At 37.6% G+C, this 17807-nt stretch overlaps 1 protein-coding gene across 1 annotated transcript in view; it reads left to right on the plus strand.

The window, feature by feature from the left end:
• The window catches only part of DENND1B (DENN/MADD domain containing 1B), a 170586-nt gene that overhangs the window by 40457 nt on the left and 112322 nt on the right, over nucleotides 1-17807 (plus strand). Inside the window, exon 3 of the mRNA XM_009884930.1 lies at nucleotides 8493-8536. Within this exon, the coding sequence (XP_009883232.1) occupies nucleotides 8493-8536 (44 nt within the window). The remainder of the gene's footprint in view (nucleotides 1-8492; nucleotides 8537-17807) is intronic.

Consider the following 17807-nt stretch of genomic DNA (forward strand, 5'->3'; position numbering starts at 1 on the left):
ACCCAGTGATAGCAGAACAGAAGTATTTTGTTTTGTAAACCTTCCTTAAACATTAGCAATGACTTAAAGCATATATGGTGCTCACTTGCTGGTTCTTTTGCTACCTTGGTTCTTAGATCCTCATTTTCATGAGCTGTAATTCACTCACGATTACAAGTCAAAATTGGGAAAATGAAAAATAACACTGCAGCTCTGAAAGGAATCGTTGCCTCACTGTACAAGCTCATTCTAAAGACTTAGCAGGTAAAAGAAACTCTTGCTTATCTTGCAAAGAGGCCAAAGGAGGGCTGAACATATTCATTTTATCTGTGCACTGTCTGTGCAATGAACTTTCACCCTGATTAAGGTTTTATCCTGAAGCATGTCTAATAGCATTGCAGCCAAAAGGACCCTTTCTTTCTGTCCCTAGTTAGCTGAAATGACTTACTGCTCCGTCCTTCAGTGGTAACAAATTCTTGGGCAAAAAGGGATTGACCTGCAGCTCTGAAGGAGATGGCAAGTTGTGGCTGGGAGTTTTAACCATCTACTTGCTCATTAAAGGAAAAAAGTACGTATTGCCTAGTTTGAGTCCATTGCAGACAGGGAAATTGGAAAAAATCTGAGGAACTGTCAGGTCCAAAACTTGTAGTGCTGTCAGATGAAACCCCTCATCTCTGCAATGTGGTAGGCTGAACCTTGTGCATGATTGCTTGGACTTCAGTATTTGCACGCTGTTTTCACGTTCTCGATTTTATGAGGAACTGTTATCACATAAGTTAGGAGTAGAAATACTTGAAGATAATTCTGCGGTAAAGTTTGCAATCAGTCGATCTATTGTGTGGCTTTACAGTGCTATGTGCGCATGTCAGACTCACACACTTCAATACAGATTGTGAGCTGTTAATGCTTTGGTGGGTACTACTGACCTGTGTGTAAAAAAACCTGTGGAGTTGCCGTGGTGTTGTAATGCTGCAAGTAGCAACTGAGCACCCACTGACTTCAAATGCAAGTTGTGTTTGTGTGGAGTAGAGAAGAGTGTGGTGTGTGTGGTTGTTGTTTAAAGACCGAGTGACTCTTACAATTGTGGATTGTGTCTTTGTTTTCCCATGTATTAGAAACAAAATTCTGAATTTCCACAAATGTGGAGTGAGCACTGGTATCCTGAAACCACTTAGTAAGTTACATCTCTGCGAAAAGATTCAATTAATTTCTGAGCCACTTGGTAAGTCCATGAGTAATTTGGGTTACTTGTAATTTGGCGCGTTTTTTAAGCGTGAGTCCTACAGAAATTAGCTTAAATTATTATACAGTTTTCAGCTCACTTGAAAGCCTGCCCAGCTTCTCTTCAGCTGCACTTAAAAGCAGTTTCTTTAGGAAAAGCTTCCTCACGGGAGGAAGATGTTTTCATCTTACCTGTGAGGAGTCAGTCTTCGTAATTATGTTTCTGAACCTGACTGAAAAGTGACTGATATAAAAATCACATTTCTGATTTGCCAACGTGCATCCACAGAGACTTACAGGTGACAGCTACTGTGACTGTCACTTGATACAGGCTGCTAAAACGTTGTTTTCCATTTTCCCTTTTCTAAAGGGCAGTGTTTAGTGCGTGGTTGTTGACACTGTTGTCGTTTAGTTCACACTTCAGTTTGCATGAGAAAAGTTAAAACGAAAAATGTCGTAAGTCACGCTTTCGAAATATCTCCTCCAATATTAGTGAGGGTCAGGTACCTTCACTGCCTAAATAATTTTTCAAAATGGTGTATAAGCTTTGCAAGCAGCTGAAGACAAGCAGAGCCCACTGGTTTGGGGCAGAGAGAGGGGACAAGAGAGACTGGTCTCCTGCGTTGTGGCCACGCTGTGGCTTATTTTGAAAGGTGAGTCCAGGTTCAGCACGTTGCTCAAATGTGCTGCTGAGGTTGCTGTGTAAGCACCTGGAGACCCAGAAAAGTCTCAGTGTAGTGATATATAGCACGAAAAGCTGGCAAATGTAATTCCTGAAACTTGTTAACATTTTTTGTAACTGACGTGGTTGTAAAGTGTCAGTATCTTACTCTTAAAATTGTCAATGGTCAAGCCCTCAATATTACTGATCTTTGGCTGGAAGTGGTCAGCTTTCCAGCGGAACGTACCTGTTTTGGTGCAGTGTTTCTTTGCCTTGCTTTCATTTGCAATTTGCTGAAGTATCAACTGTGTGAAACTGGTGGCAATTTAGGAAGGCACATTAGTGGGTAAAATGTGAGTAAAGAAGTCGAAGGTGCTGGAATGTTAAGATTTGATATAATTTTGTAAATACATTTTCTTTTGCTTTGATGAAAAGACTAAGAGTTTGGTTGCATTCTGCAATAAGCTTTCTGTGGAACGGTTAGAGTAAGAACAGACTTAACGGTCCTGGAGAAGTTTCTTTCAGTATTCCTTTGATGAGCAAAAAAATATGTGGACTACAAGATTTGCATAAAAGTGTACTTTCAAGTATTTTCTACAGTGGCACCCTCATTTGCATATTGTCTTTAATCTGACAGGTTTTAAGTGCCAGAGAAGTTAGTGAGTGTTCCTTAGTTTCACTTTTTTTTTTTTGTGAAGTTGCTTCAATGCATTTTGTCCTTGTTCTTTCTTTTGATTACTGATGCTTGGAAAACACTGTAACTCCCTCCTTCTCCTCCCTTTTCCGTGGCATCTTGCTCTTCCTCCAGCTGCTGGCGGGTGCTCCACTTTGATCCCCCCAAACCTGGGAGCTGAAGACCACTGTTGCACTCAGATCTTCCTGACAGCAATGCCTCAGATGACAGATTTTTGCCTTTGAACAATAGCAGTATTATAAACTTGGTTTAGAGAACTAATATTTATTGCTGAAAACTACTTATTTTTTTTTTTTTTTTTTTTTTTTCCCCCCAAGAAGTAATCTTTTTATGTGAATGCTGTTTTTTTCATCAGATGATTTAATCTGTGGAAATGCTTGGGTTGCATGTTACGGTTCATCTCATTTTGTTTCCGAATCACTGTTGTAGTAATAAAATACTATATTGATACAAAAGCATCACTATAATTACTGTTGCGGGTTTCTGTCAAATTATTTTAAGTAGATGACAGATTTTTGCCTTTGAACAATAGCAGTATTATAAACTTGGTTTAGAGAACTAATATTTATTGCTGAAAACTACTTATTCTAACAAACCCAGTTCTGCTTATTGCTTAAATGTGTGTTTATAAAGTTGTTCCCTGAGATAGTGACATATACTTTCAGCTTTACCAATTGCATTCTCATGTTCACGTAAGAAAAACTATCTGGAACTTCTCTTTTTTTTTTTTTTTTCCAGACAAGAAAGAAGAACTGTCTGCAATAAGCTTTGCTTTGCTGCCTTCCTTTTCCTCACTGCGTTTCTTCCCCAACCCCGTAACTCCTGGCCCCAGTCTCTTCTTTCCCCTCTGCACTGACAGCTTTTTTCCAATGAATATCTTTACAGCATCAGGGAAAATATAGCTGAAGGGATCCTGAGCAGTCATCTAGTCCGTTCCTCTGTCTCAAGACATGACCAACTCTGCTTGGCAGTCTTTTTGTCTATCCTGCTTCATAAAACCCACAGGGATGAAGATTCCTCCTCTCCAGGCAGAATATTGGACTACTTAATTAGTCCGTTTCATTTTACCTTAGCTATGTTTTTCTGTCTGAAATTATTCTTTGTTGCTATCAAGAGAATTACCTGAGATGATGTTTCTCAGCATGTGTTTGTAATTTCTGTTCCATTACCAAATTGAATGTGTGCTAATTAGCTTATACTGTTGTATTTTTGGATAACGTTTGTAATCTGCAAGCTTAGTGGTTATGAAGAGTATTTTTAGAGTATATTTAACTATGAAATTTTTGGGAAAGTTATCACTCAGAAAGCTTTCTCTTTATTTTTTCATAGTTCCGAATGCACTACTACTCTAATCTACTCTGTCGTGAGAAGTAGTACTTTTATATTTTCTTAGATTTGTTACAGAAATTGAAATGTGCTAGAAGTGGTTTTCCTAAAAATACAGATGACATGCTTTATGAACTTACCTCTATGGGAATAGATTTTTAGAGAGGATCCTTGAGGAGATACGCATGTTTTCCACTTCTCTTAGTATGTGTCATACTTGCCTACATTTTTCTTGTGGAGCAGTTCTAGATTGCAACATTTTGAATACTTTTGTTTTTGCACTGCGTGTGACTCGCTTTTCTTTTTGTATCAAGTATACAGTACTCTAAGTTTTGGTCCCTCAACAAACCTTTCTGTGTTTGTCTCTTTTCTGACTTGTACTAAGAGATGCATCTGCTTCTAATTGTGGTGCTCAGGGGCTTAACTGGTTCTTTCTGAATTTTATTATGAAAAGCTTTCTTTTAAAATATGTATGGACAGCCTTATATGATCACAAATAATGCAAAAGTAGTCAGATAAATCAAATGTCACAAGTTATGTCTATCAATATGTGCGTGAGCTGCAGCCTCACAGTGGGGTGAAATTCACACCTGGGAGACATCCTTTCCAATGCTGTAGGACATTTAGCAAAGGAATTTTCAAGCATTACAGGGACATGCTAAGATGTGCTTTTGTAAGAAATATCTGTCCTGGATGCAGTAGACATAGGGAGAAGTGATGCTTGTACATGCTTGTGTCTATTTACACTTGCATTGCACAAATTATTTTATGTGTGCACTTGACAGACAATTTCCTCGTAGTATTACATTTGTTTAGAATTGGTGCAAAGTGTTAGTCCCAAAAAGTCTGTTAGAAAAAGAAAATGAGGAGAAACTCAGTAGTTCCTCAGCCGTCTATAGCAACAGCTATTTTTGAGTGATTCTCATCCTCTCACCCATAAAATCAGCATAAAATTGACCTAACATTGCCAGATCAGATGGGGTATCTGGAAAGTAATCCTCAGGGAAAAGAAAATTCGGTCTTTGTAAATCTGAAGATAAAGTGCATAAAGTTGCTGAATCGGATTATACTTTCTCTTTTTATTTCTAAATAAGTTCCCTTTTGTTTCTTCCTTTGCACTTGTGAGAAGTTGCCACAAAGATGTGTCAGATGCTGCCTGAGCCTAGCTCCAAAAGCAGAAACAAACATAATCTTTTGAAAAAAGCCCAATCCCTGACTTGGATAATTATAATAAAATCCCAAGTCTTTTGATAGGTGTTAGGGTTTGGTTTCAGAGAGTGAAGGCATATGAAGAGTATAGTAACCTTTCTTTTTGAAGCACAAGTCACATCAGATTTTCTTACTTAATAAATGTATGGCAACTACCTACTAAAATAACCGGTTAAAAGCCAGTAATAACAACTGCAAAACAGAGCTCAAAGCAGTTGGACGAGTCTTGGAGACATGTAACTTTTGCTGAACGTAGCACTGAATGTTTTTCTTGAATTGAGTTAGGAATATTTTTTTAAATTGTTGGCTCTTTCTTGTTTTTACGAAGGAGTATTAAGAGCATTATTCTGCCTGTTTAGAACACATGAATTTAATTATCCTCTCATGATATTAATATCCTTTCATAATATGAAAATAAGTGTTGTTATACCTGTAGTTCAGTGAACTGGAATTTACTTTAGAGTTGCTTTTATTATTTCAAATGACACCAAAGTAGTATGAGAGAGCCCTAATAATATGAAGTGAAGATAGCAAACTGAGGAGGACACTAAATTATAGTTGCAGGTTTTCTATCTGTTAGCGTATCAGGGCACCAAAAAAAGTTACTGGAGCTGTTGATCTTGTGAAAGGGTACAACTGTGAAATGTTGTGCAGCTCCATTGTACATCACTAAGATGTGAAGATATTACCCATTTTGTGACCCTAAACCCCAAATTACCTAGAGCCAAGTTTTGCTTAATTCTGAGGTTATACTTTGCTCCTGATTGTGACCTTGTAAAACTATGCTTGGAGTTTTTGCTATTGCTGTCAGCTTCCTTTTTTTGAAGCCTGCTGGTTATACTTCCACTAAGAACAGCGAAAGAAATAAGTTACATTTCCTTCCCATTTAGAAGTTTATATATTAGACATTTTACAAAGTATCAAAACCCCCTGTGTTTTGTTACTGTCTTGCTAAAAATTCAATATACTGAATGTTTCTCGTGTAACCGTACTTCACATCTGCCAAAATAATCTGCCTGGTTTTATTGCAATGAAGAGATGATCCTGCCAAGTCCGTCCCTCCCTGGCCACGCTCCGTCTGCCTGCCTTACTGCAGAATGGTCCGCACACCTATTTGCAGACCATAACTCTTGAGTTTTGCAATAGAAGCAACTACAAATGGTACAACAAGATTTGGGAAGTTCTGAATAAGAAATAGGTGATAAGAAACGGAACTAGACACAGCTAGTAACCAGCTTGTATTTCATGAGGTCTAGCAAATGCTTAAAGCCAGATTGCTGCTGGGTGAAGCAGTCCTGCTTTCTTCTCACCGCAGCTCCCTATTCCCTGGTTTTTCTTCCTTTTTTCTGGCACAAACCCAAGGGTTTTGGGGAACTGATCTAGTTGATGCTGACCTGAAAAATTCTAGACAGTTGGTTTGATCTTGATCAGTTCCCTTGTCTAGTTCTATGTGTAGCCATGGAAGAGATCATTGTTGATATATAATTACTTTCTTTTTCATGATTCTAAATCGGAATAAAAATAAGAGGTTCCTTGCAGTATGGGCAGTGAGACACTCAAACTCCTCTTGTATGTGGTCATTACACAGATGTATTTGTGATTTAAATACATCCAAATAGATGGGGGGAAAAAGGTCTCAGTTTTGAGTAACTGTATTAATTGGCTCTCATATTTTTATAAACATAGCATCTTATCTCTTGTTTCATGTCCGCCTCCAAAAGTTCTTGCTCCCCGTAGTAGATGGAGGAAGATTCCTTGTGCAAAATACATACATTTTCATAAAAAATAGTTGCAGAACCCTCTCCAGATGTTCTTAGGAGGAAAGATGCGCTTGTCAAATGAGAAGAGTCAAATAGCCACATTTTTGTTTAAACTCTCAATTAGATTTGAATTAGGTCTAAATTAGGTTGAGTTGATTGACAAGTTGAATTTTGCAACACATTCGAAATGTATGTTCCACTGTTGGTTTAACATCTGGCCTGGGGTGAAGGAGGAATACGGACTTTAGTCTCCAGCTCCTTGTGAGTGGACCAGCAGCAAACACGGGTGCAGAAGCTGCATGTTGAATGGTAGGATTTGAAATCAGCAGCTGGGAATGAAAATACCATCAATGGCATTTCCCTTCCATTAAGGCTTTAATTTGTAGCAGCAAACAACGTGGGAGCATGAAGAAGGGTAGAAACCTTCATACTTCGTCAAAAGTGGAGAACCCTCCAGTTCTGATGTAAAACATAGCAGTAAGACAGAAGTTTCTGATTTATCAGACAGAGCTAGCATTAGAGACTGAAGTGGTAATCCAAATATGTTTCCCAGATCTTGGCTTCTCAGAAGACAAGAATCCCAGCAGCTCCTGAGGTAGCCAAGGAGGTTGCAATTCTCATCAGGCGGTGTCCCCCAGCACTTATGGGCAGGTTCCTCCACTCGTTTCACTGCCCTCTGGCACCCAGAGCTGTCATCGGCCGCATGGTCAGCAGTGGGAAGATCTGCCTGACATTGGCTAGGACATGAGCAGGAATTGGAGAGCTCTCCCTCTAGTCCAGGATTTGGCACCAACCGGGGTATCCCTTGCAGGAAGACGAGTAATTTCACTTTTAGCACGTGGACAAATGCTGCTGCTAATCTGTTGTATAGAAGTGCTGTGAAGCTTCATGGGTGTTTGTGATACAGTTTTAACAGTAGCACCTCGGGAAGGTTTTATATCACAGGAGATTAAAAGCTTTGGGGGGGATGGAGAGCATAATTTGTTTTTTGTTGAAAGGTGGTGGTTCAGGTCGTTGTGTTAGACACCTTCAAAATAATGTTAATTGTAGACTATTATATAGCCTAAATAACACTGATTGTCTTGATAATTAACAGTTTATAACAGGTTATTATTGAAATGTTGATTTTTAAATGGCTCTGAACAGAAAATACTCTAACGTGCTAGCTCTTCTAAACTCTTCCTTGAGAGTGCTGGTTACACTGGTACTATCTTTAAAATCACAAATGACACTTTTCTATACCTCATAGAGATCTGTGGTTTCCCCTTCTTATCATGTTACATCTTTTTTTTCCTTGGATGGAAAGAGGTTTTATATCTCTTCATTCCTTAATTAAATTAAAACGTGAAAATTTAACACGTGCTTAAAAAATGAAGTACTCAAAGGTTAAAAAGAAAGAGTTGAATCTGAAAGTAGTTTGGTACGTTATAACCTGCTACCGTATGTAAAACAATAAACACAGTTTCATAAATATGAAATAAGTCTTTTCAATAATCCAGTATCTTCCTTAGTTTTTAGATGCATTTTTGCACTTGCCTCAAAGCTTGACGCTAAGCTGACCCTCTCTTTAATATTAATGTACTCTGACTGTAATACTCTGTTCCTTTGCCTCTGATTAATGCTGTCTGTCAATTATTTACAGATCCAGTGGTACTGTGGAAGTTCCCGGAGGACTTTGGAGACCAGGTTGGAAACATGAGATTGAACTTTTTTTTATGTTAGAATAATAATATAAAAGCTCTCCTATTCAGCGGTGGAGGGGCAGATGCTAATGATAGCAGGGAGGAAGTCTTCACCCAACTGGTGGCTTGGTGATTAGAATGTGTTTGTGACAGGAATATGCAATAGCAGTTGTAGAGCACTGTATATCATACTAATTCTCTGTATCAGCTTGTTTTTGATATGGAGAATTTTATAAGATGTTTCTGTTGGAAGTGTTGGGTTTTTGTCAGGTGTAGGACTGAAAACGTGGAAAATTTATCAACAAAACTTTGCCAAACATTGCTGTTATAAATTGTGGCAACAAAAAAGTTGAAGAGCTGCATGTGCGTGTCCTCTTAATGTCAGAACCTGTGTGTCCCATTCCTTTAATCTTCCACAATGCAAGATTTTATGTAATTATTTAATAATATTTTAGAGATGGTTATTTGCTTGGGGAAAAAAAAAATCCTCAGACCTTTGTAAGAGACAATGATTTAAACACTGATTTTTGAAAGCATGAAAATCCTAGCCTCTACCTATAATTAATCCTCAAAGGAAAGTTTACATGTACAGGACTGATCGATAATTTCACTGTTTAGTGACAGCAAAGCTATTAATTAGTGTGTTAGTTCCCCCCCTGGACTATACAATTAGAGTTATTAAATTCTAATGAAACTATTAAATTTTATTATTTCAGCAACTTTTAGATGAGTTTCTTCAATGGGAATATTTTTATTTTCATAAACAAAAATACATAAAAACACTAAAGAGAATAAATATCTCTGACTAAATGTCTCTCTGCTCTTTTTAGACCAATACTGAGTCAGACATATTCTTCATTGATAATACCACCACAATGGATGATCTGGAAATACTTTTGTACAGTAGATCTTGATAAATTGTTGATTTTTTTTTTTTTTTTTAAAATCAATAATACAAGGTTCTATAAAAACAGCTATAACATGATTCATGATGAAAGGGATAAATATACAAGCATAGAAGGTAGGATGTCTGGTTAGGGAATAGCATCAGTCAGAAACATGTGCAGCTTATAAGATAGTGATAAATGGTACATGAGCAAAGTGTGCTGTTATATATTCTTAGCTAGACTTGCAGCAAGTTTTGATAATTTTCCTGGCTGCAGAATGATCATCATCTTTGTCATTTAAATTCTTATTTTTTTCTAGTTTGTTTTGTTCTTTTTCTTTTCCATAAGAAAGAATTGAGCTAAAAAAAGAAAAAAAAAAGACAAATTATGTATGAAGAAAAATGGGAGCTTATTCAGTAAGTCGAAGGTTATTCAAAGAACAGCTGGTGTAGAAAAATGATTAGAAGATGAAGCCCAAGCCCACTAAAGACTGGATCATAGAAGGATGCAATAGACATACCTAATCTATAAAAAACAGAGTCCTCGGGCAGCTCTCTGCCTTTAGGCTCTGAAAAACCTATGCCTGCACATTGTATCACAGCAGTGTAGGAAATCTAGTGTTTCAGGTAGATTGCTTGTGTTCCTGGAAAACAGCATGTTTTAATCCTCATCCTTGCAAGGGAAATTTTCATATTAGGACCACTGGATTTGAACAGAATGTACAGCAGTTTCTGTAGCAACCCTCTAAGCCAAGTAGTCAAGTGAAATCAGCAGAAACCTTCTGTGCGCATGTGTGTGTGTGCATGTTGAACTTGGTAGGTTTGGATTTGAGACCTGAATATCTACCAGATTTAATTTAAAAAAAAAAAGAGATCTCACTAAAACTATCAAGGCTAATTTCAATTAAGGTTTGTGGGGAGAATATTAAAAAAAAAAAAAAAAGATAAAGGAAAAAAAAAAAGAATATTCCCCATCCTATTTTTCCAGTCATTTCTATTTTAAATGTAAAATGTGTGAGTTAGTTTTTGGATGTATCCCAAATAATCATCTTTCCTAAAATCTAAGGGCTGTCTGTTTGCACAGTGATGTGATAACAGCGGGCAAAATATTTTCCTCTCTTCCTGAATTTTTCTACAGTTTATCATGTCACCTTTTTGTTGCTTTCATAATGCAAAGAAAACTTGTCTAAGCCATTTTGATATATTCCTCCTCCTTCTCACATTTGTCCTCTCAGTATGCCTGAACTTTCCAATGCTTACTCATCCCTAATCCTCCCTCTCATTCTTGTGGCCTGCCATTTTCTTTTGTGCTGGGCAGTATTATTCTTTTGGTTTAATTTTTTCGTAAATATTGACTTTCCAAAATATTGTTTTGTGAACTATACTGTCTGTTTTGGATGGTATGTAGAAACTACAGATGATCAGGAAAAAGAAAAGATTAGTGATTTGTCATAATCACTTACTCACACGCAGTCCATTAAGTAGAGGAAATATTAAGGCGCAGTTTTGGTACCACAAAAGAGTTTGCAAGGTTCATTGTTGATTTCCTTATCTGCCAAGACTGCAGGGAAACAACTTATTTTCTATCTGGTAATTCTTCAGGTGCCAGAATAAGAAGGAAAAGGGAAAAACACCAAATGGGGAAAGTAGAGAAAAAAAAAAAAAGAAAAAAAAGTAATGCTTCAAGGCAGGAAATGAAAAATGCTTCTCTTTCCCAGGAGTATTTCAGAAAGCTGTATGATTTTGTTGTTTGTTTGTTTGATGGTGGGAGTAATTCACTTTTTAGTGACTCTCAAAACTATCAATTAAGCAATGAACTCATGCCCGGTCGAATTCTAAGTACAAAGAACCACACTACCATTTCAAAGAAAATCTTTATTAAAAAGTACCCCAAAAGCTGAAAGAGCTACTCCATTTGAGACATCATAGAGTTAAAATTTACGGTTGTACTGGCATTAATGCTATAAACATAAGTCTGACAATGTTGAAAAAGTTCTGAGTAATCTAAGCAGTGTAGAAAAAATGTGAAGATTCCTGATTTGAGCATATATCGCTCTTCTGTGGTTGTCCTCACAAGCTCATGTTTGGATGAGGAATAGGTTGTAGCCATTTAATGGACTATTATTTTTATTTAAAATATATTTTGGATGTATATGCTTACAGGCTCTGTCTCGTAGTATGTTCAAAACTCCCCTTGTGCTCAATGGAATTTTTATGATAAGATGCGTATGTTTTTAATCTTGAAATTCTTATTTTGTTTATTCGGACTGGTTAGAGTAGAGTTTAATTTCAACCCTGCAAGCTCATTTTCAAACAGAAGTCTATACGGAGAAAAAAATAATGCTATGGTATCTGGAAAAAAATCCAGTAGTTATTTTTTTTAAAAGAAAGTATTTTTTAAGTGCTTCAGAGAAGCAACCCAAATAAAAACAACACTTTTGCTTCCAAAATGAAATACTTCGTAACTCTTGAAAACGAAAACGTGTATCTGCAGAAATTAATGTCACCCAGCAGAACTGAGATCTGCTGACACTGGCTGTGGAGTCAGTGGTGAGGCGCTATTGATGTCAGATGTGTCCAGAAGCTTCCAGGATGCCTCTGTTCTAGCTGTTCTGGAAATAAACCCACTCAAGCTCCTGGTAACTTCATAGGGTTGAAACATTCCTGGGCAAAGGAGCGGCGTTGGCACAAGGAAGGATGAGCGTACATTGCTGATAGCACCAGCAGGTGTTAGTGGCTCTGCCAAAGGCAGGGCTGCTTTCTGTGTTGTCTTAACCTTTGAATCATATGAAGTCTTATATTTCTTACAAAGTTAGTGATTACAACTATTTCGGATATTATTTTTAGCCATGTAAGAATCATGTTGATTCTTAATCTGACTGCTTGTTGGCCCAAAGTGATTTCCATCTGCAGTAGGTCCCAGAGTATATGTTGTGTAGAAAAACTGATCCCTTGAATAGTTCTTCTTCTCCCTTATAATCACACAATAATTTCTTTCTTTAATCTGCCATTTCTCTGCTGGTGAAAAACATCTCACCTGAAAGATTATACAAATAGCTAATATGACAGGAGACGATCTTACCAGAAGCCACTTTAGTGATATGAAATATGACAAGGGGTTGTTGACTGAAGATGTGGGTTAAGAAAGAATTGAGACTCTGCATTAGAATGTTAGTTGTGTTGCAAATTTTATCCTATCTTCTCTTGCTCTCTGCTTTCTAAGGCAAGCAAACTCAATCTACTTTTTGATATCGGGCTTTTCCCAAACCCTGCAGATGAGTAAGCAGTAAGGGATATGGCATCCCATGTGAGGAATTTCTACTGTTTTCTATGAAGTTATTGTAACACCTTTTGTGTTATTATCTCAAATTTTGTATCATAACAACTGGATTTCATTTTTAACGTATCACATTATGCAAAAGTCACCACTGAGTTGTGAACAATAAACCTTACTCCTTATCCTGTAGTGATATCCAACTACTAAAGCCTGATATTATACATGTAAATCTATCGGATTCATGTGAAAATATTTGTATATATAAAAACATATAGATGCACATGCATGTTTGTGAACGTCTGTTGTTTAGGGGATAAATCCCACGAAGAAATAATACATTAGCCTTCCCTCAGCAAAGCACTAATTGCACACTTTACTTTCAATTTATATATTAACTATTGAGAGTTAAGCCTGGCTTAAATGAATATCTGATTGGAGTCAAAGTGCTCAGTTTCTTGCAGGATGGAATATTTAATTGCATCGGTCATGGCAGCAATTATACAAATGAGGTCAATATGATATATTTTTTTAAAGATTTAAATAATAGTACAAGTTTTATTAAAAAAAAAAATAATCTCAAGAAGCAAGCTAAAGTCTGTTGTCTGGGTCAAAATAATCTGTGGAAGCCAGTTGTGATGATTTTGTGTTCCTCTGTCCTCTCCAAAGAGAGCAGCAGGAGCCCAGGAGGTAGGAGACTGTTTACACTCTTTTCAAGGCTGCAGGCATGCTGTTACGGGATACATCTCACCGGCTTTCTGCATTTGATGGCTTTGTTCTTTTATTCTGATGAGGCATTAAATACATGTTTCAAATGTTTATGCGAACTAGATAGGTGCTTGCTTTGGTGTTTTTGTTTTTATCAGTAAATCTTAGAAACGGTTTGGGGATTTTGTTGCTTGTGTATTAATAAGTTTGGTTAGTGTTTGGGTACATTGGTCTGACAAAGGAAGACTCAATCTAATGAGATTACTAATTTTCAAGAGTATGTTTGTCTAAATGTTACAGGTTATTGTTCAGTTTAAGGATATTTTGGAACACGAATCCTGGTGTAATTTGAGGAAAACAATTAACCCAGCTGAGATGATGGCAACTTTGTGCATTGCAAGTAAGCTTTATCAGGTTAAGATAGTTTCCTGTGATTTGCTGACACTTTGTGTTTGAAATACATACTGTTTTTATTGAAGAATGCTGTGTGAGTAAAGCAGCAATACTTCCCGTCTATGCAAATCACAGCTGATACACAATTGGCAGAAAAACATTCAGAAGTGTATTTATAGTTGTGAACTGCACTGTATGAGCAAAAAGGATCTGTCTGGTCCTGATAAATATTCTGTGGAATAACTGCCCACCTAGACATGCCGGGAACACCCAGGATCACCGAGACCCTTACATCATTCGAGATGTAAATATTCCAAGATGCATTCTCATTTTTTTTTTAATTCATCCCAACAGAGACAGAATAAATCTTGGAGACTTTTATTTTTAAAATCATAAAAGCCCAATACTGTAAACTTGGAACTTCCTTGAAATTTTGAGGACAGGTGGCAACATCAAATATGCTTGTTTTCAGAGTTGTGGCAGTTTTGTTTTATAGAGCTTTTAAGTTAAAAATGTTGAACTTGATCAGCATATGGTACTGGCTAGCCTCATCTCTACCAGCTCTTTTGTTATCTTGTTATTGTTATAGGTCTTAATGACAGTTGTAAGCCATAGTTCTGGATGCAGGGGTTAGTCCACCCTGGGGAGGAGAGGAGAAACAGCAGTGTGGATTATGGAAATATGAATTGATCTAAAAGGCAGCTCTCTTGTAACAGAATGGGACTCAAAGAAAGACTGGGGAGAAGCTGGTGAAAAGACGATGGAATATGATGTGAAAATGATCATTTGAATGCTTTCCTTTTCATTCCCAGCTGCTGTGTTCTGGTGAAAAGGCATGCATTTGTATATCTTAAGGCTGGGTGAAAAAGGGCCAGATGAATGGAATTACTTGTTAGATATGTTTTCATTTTGAGTCAAATAAATTATGTGCATTTTAATAGACTGTATGCATATGTTAGCCATTTTTTTTTTTAATCGTACAGCTGTGATATTGGGGGACTACGTTTTGTAGAAATGTTCCTTTCTCTGTTTGCTCAAATAAGTACAGTATTAATATTTGACTGTCCTTCAGATATTCTGGATCAGCCTATTGAAAATAACTGTCAGTGATTTGGCATATTCCTACAGCCTTCAGCAATGTGCCAAACTAAAGAAGAAAAAATTAACTGATGGCTGAAACAGTGATGACAATAATTTGGAACATCTTCCAGAAAGACTGCCAAATTGTAATGTGTGATGTCGTTGTTGAATGACCTCAACTGCCCTCAGAATATTCCAGTCTGATGTCACCTAATTCCTTACTCTGTGCCACCTTATACTTTCTCATCTATTTGCTCAGTACCCTCCATCCACTTTAATATTTGATATGTTGCCTCTGTTTTACTTTCAGCGTTGCTCTTGTGTCTCAAGCTTACTGCTGCTATTTGAGGAAACTCCTAACTTGCTCAACCTCTTTTTATGTTTGGTACGGGATGTAATATTCCTGAACCCTGTGTTTCTTTCTTAGCTCTTGCTCTGCCTTTCTTGATGATAGTTTTCTGCAGAACTGGGAGAGCATTTGAGGGCACATTGCTTCACTGTGACTGCTACAGTGTTAAATATTTTGTTAAATAAAATAATTGTATTTTACGTATTACTTATGTTAGGAAATGGACTGGGATCAAGTGTCATAATCCAAGTATGATGAAGTCAAGGAAACGTGGCACTCTGGTGCCAAAGAATGAGGACTGATGGGACTGAGATCAGGAGCTGGAGCAGAAGAGGACTTTGCCAGCAGGAAAAGCAAGGCAAGGGTGGTTAGTGGGCTGCAGCCAGAGTGATCCAGGCTACGTGATTTGGGATCTTGGACGAGCAATAAGTGAAGGTGAAGCAGCTCCAGGCAGGTGATCAGGAAGAAAAATACATAAGTCCATGAGAACATGATTATTTCTGATACTCATTACTGCTGTATAAGTTTTCAAGGCATTGTGAAGTACTTGGCTGGTAGACTCTATTTGCTTCTTCCCTAAGCAGAGGTGTCAAGTTTTTGGGTTTTGTGTGAGTCAATTTCTGTCTGCAATCATTAGTAAAAACACAATCAGTCTCTGAGGTTACAGTGCACGCTTATCTCTGTCCTTTGTCTTTCACTAGGTACTAATGGCCACTATTAGAGAAAACATACTGGGCCAGTGCAGACTCAGTGCATCAGTTCTTGAAATCTAAAGTCAGGAAGAGGGAAGACCTCTTTCAATTTATAGAGAAAGTCTGCTTTAGGAACAGGATATTTATTAATTTTCAGTAAGTGCAGTGAATACTTGATTTAGATTTGTGTCTTCCCTGAGCGTGGGCAGTTTCATTCTTCTGGATCAAGGTGAAGCAGTTGAAAATCTTTCTGGCTGTAGGTGCTTGTGCTGCCTGGCTTGCTGGTGGAAGCTGCCTCCCCCTCCTCTGAGCTGTTCAAAGTTGGCTTATGCTGTATTGGAGGTCTGAGCTAAGCTGATTGACTTTGTGCTGAAGTGGCTGATGGACGTTCACGTGCAGAAACACCAACCTGAAATCTTTGCAGAGTAATCTCTAGCAACGATGCCGTAGCAGGGAGCCAGAAGGTCTGGGCAGGCTCAGCCGTAGGCAAAGTGAATGTACATGGTGTGGCAAAAAAGACATCTTAATTGTATGTCTGTTGTGTTTTGCTTTTTGTGATATATAGTAATCTGTCTGCATCTGGTAACACAAAGAATACGTTAGCACTTCAAAATTATGCTTGGTTGCTTCTTTTCTGTCCCTCTAAGTTGTTTCATCTCTCTCCCATTTTTCAACACTGTTGATAATATCTAGATAGTACTGAAGTACTGAAAAACGACTACTACAAGTGATTCTTTTTGAACTATATTATGATAAGGCTTAGAATTTGACCTATGCTGCTTGTAAAACAAGAAATAACTGTTTCCTTTATAAAAATGTAAAAAAATAATTGTAATAATGAAATTATAATCCTAGCAGGTTCCTTAGAAGCTGATTTCCTTTCTCAGTTCCTTTTCTTTTGGCTACAGATTCTACTATCTCAGGAAACTTAATCCACACATGTAATCGGTTTCACTACCCTTCACAACGTAATGTGGTTCCCCAACTTCCCCTATTACTGGATACAGCCATGCGAGCTGGCTCTCTCCCCCACAGGCCTGCACATTTAGAGGTGGATGAGCCCAGTCAAGGGTTTAGCTTTTGGACTGTCTCACGTTATTTATCTACATAAGTCACTCTCTACTATGGGTATTTTCTCTCAGCGTGGCATCCAAGTTGTTCATTAACTTCTTTGATCTCTAATTTATTAACTACTTTTAAGTTTCTGAGTTGCTAGCAAAATCAGCATTTCATCATGGCATATGCTGTATGATCATTTTATGAAAAAATCAGTGCAAAGCTCTTATTCTGGAAGAGCATCACCTGGCATTATAAGACACCGTTTCACTCCCCAGCCTGAGCAGACCAGTTCTTGCATACAAGCAATCTGCAGATCTGGTACTGACGTTTCTGTGTACATCAGTACTGGGTATTTACTGGACAGACCAATTGTTCAGTAGAAGCTTTCTAGGCAAGGAATGACATCCTACTGTTTGCAGACATTCTCTGTTTCAGGACTTGTCTTTTAGGCAGGACTTCTTATTTTTGCTTAGGATTTAGTTCAGAAAAAGGAGCAATTTCATACGTTGTGCTCAGGCTGCTGTTCCCCATTTGATGGTTGTAGTCATAATGTTTGCTTGTTTGCTTCTGCTTCTGAAATATGCTGAATTATGCTGAAAGCATAATGGTTAGAAAACTGAGGGAGTCAGAAAGTGTGAAGTGGTATTTCAAACAAGGTGGAGTTTTTTGTTTGTTAGTTTTTTACCTGTCAGCCTGCAAAAACCTGTTGCATGGAAAAATCCAGACTTTTTTACTGGTGACGCTAAGACGTGACTTGAAAGAACTTCAGTAGTTGTCAAAAATGTTTGCTGGTTGTACATCTAAAAGTTTGGCAACCTCTAATCACTTGTATTG

This window comes from Charadrius vociferus, unplaced genomic scaffold (genome assembly GCF_000708025.1).
Source record: "Charadrius vociferus isolate BGI_N301 unplaced genomic scaffold, ASM70802v2 scaffold163, whole genome shotgun sequence".
NCBI lineage: Eukaryota > Metazoa > Chordata > Aves > Charadriiformes > Charadriidae > Charadrius > Charadrius vociferus.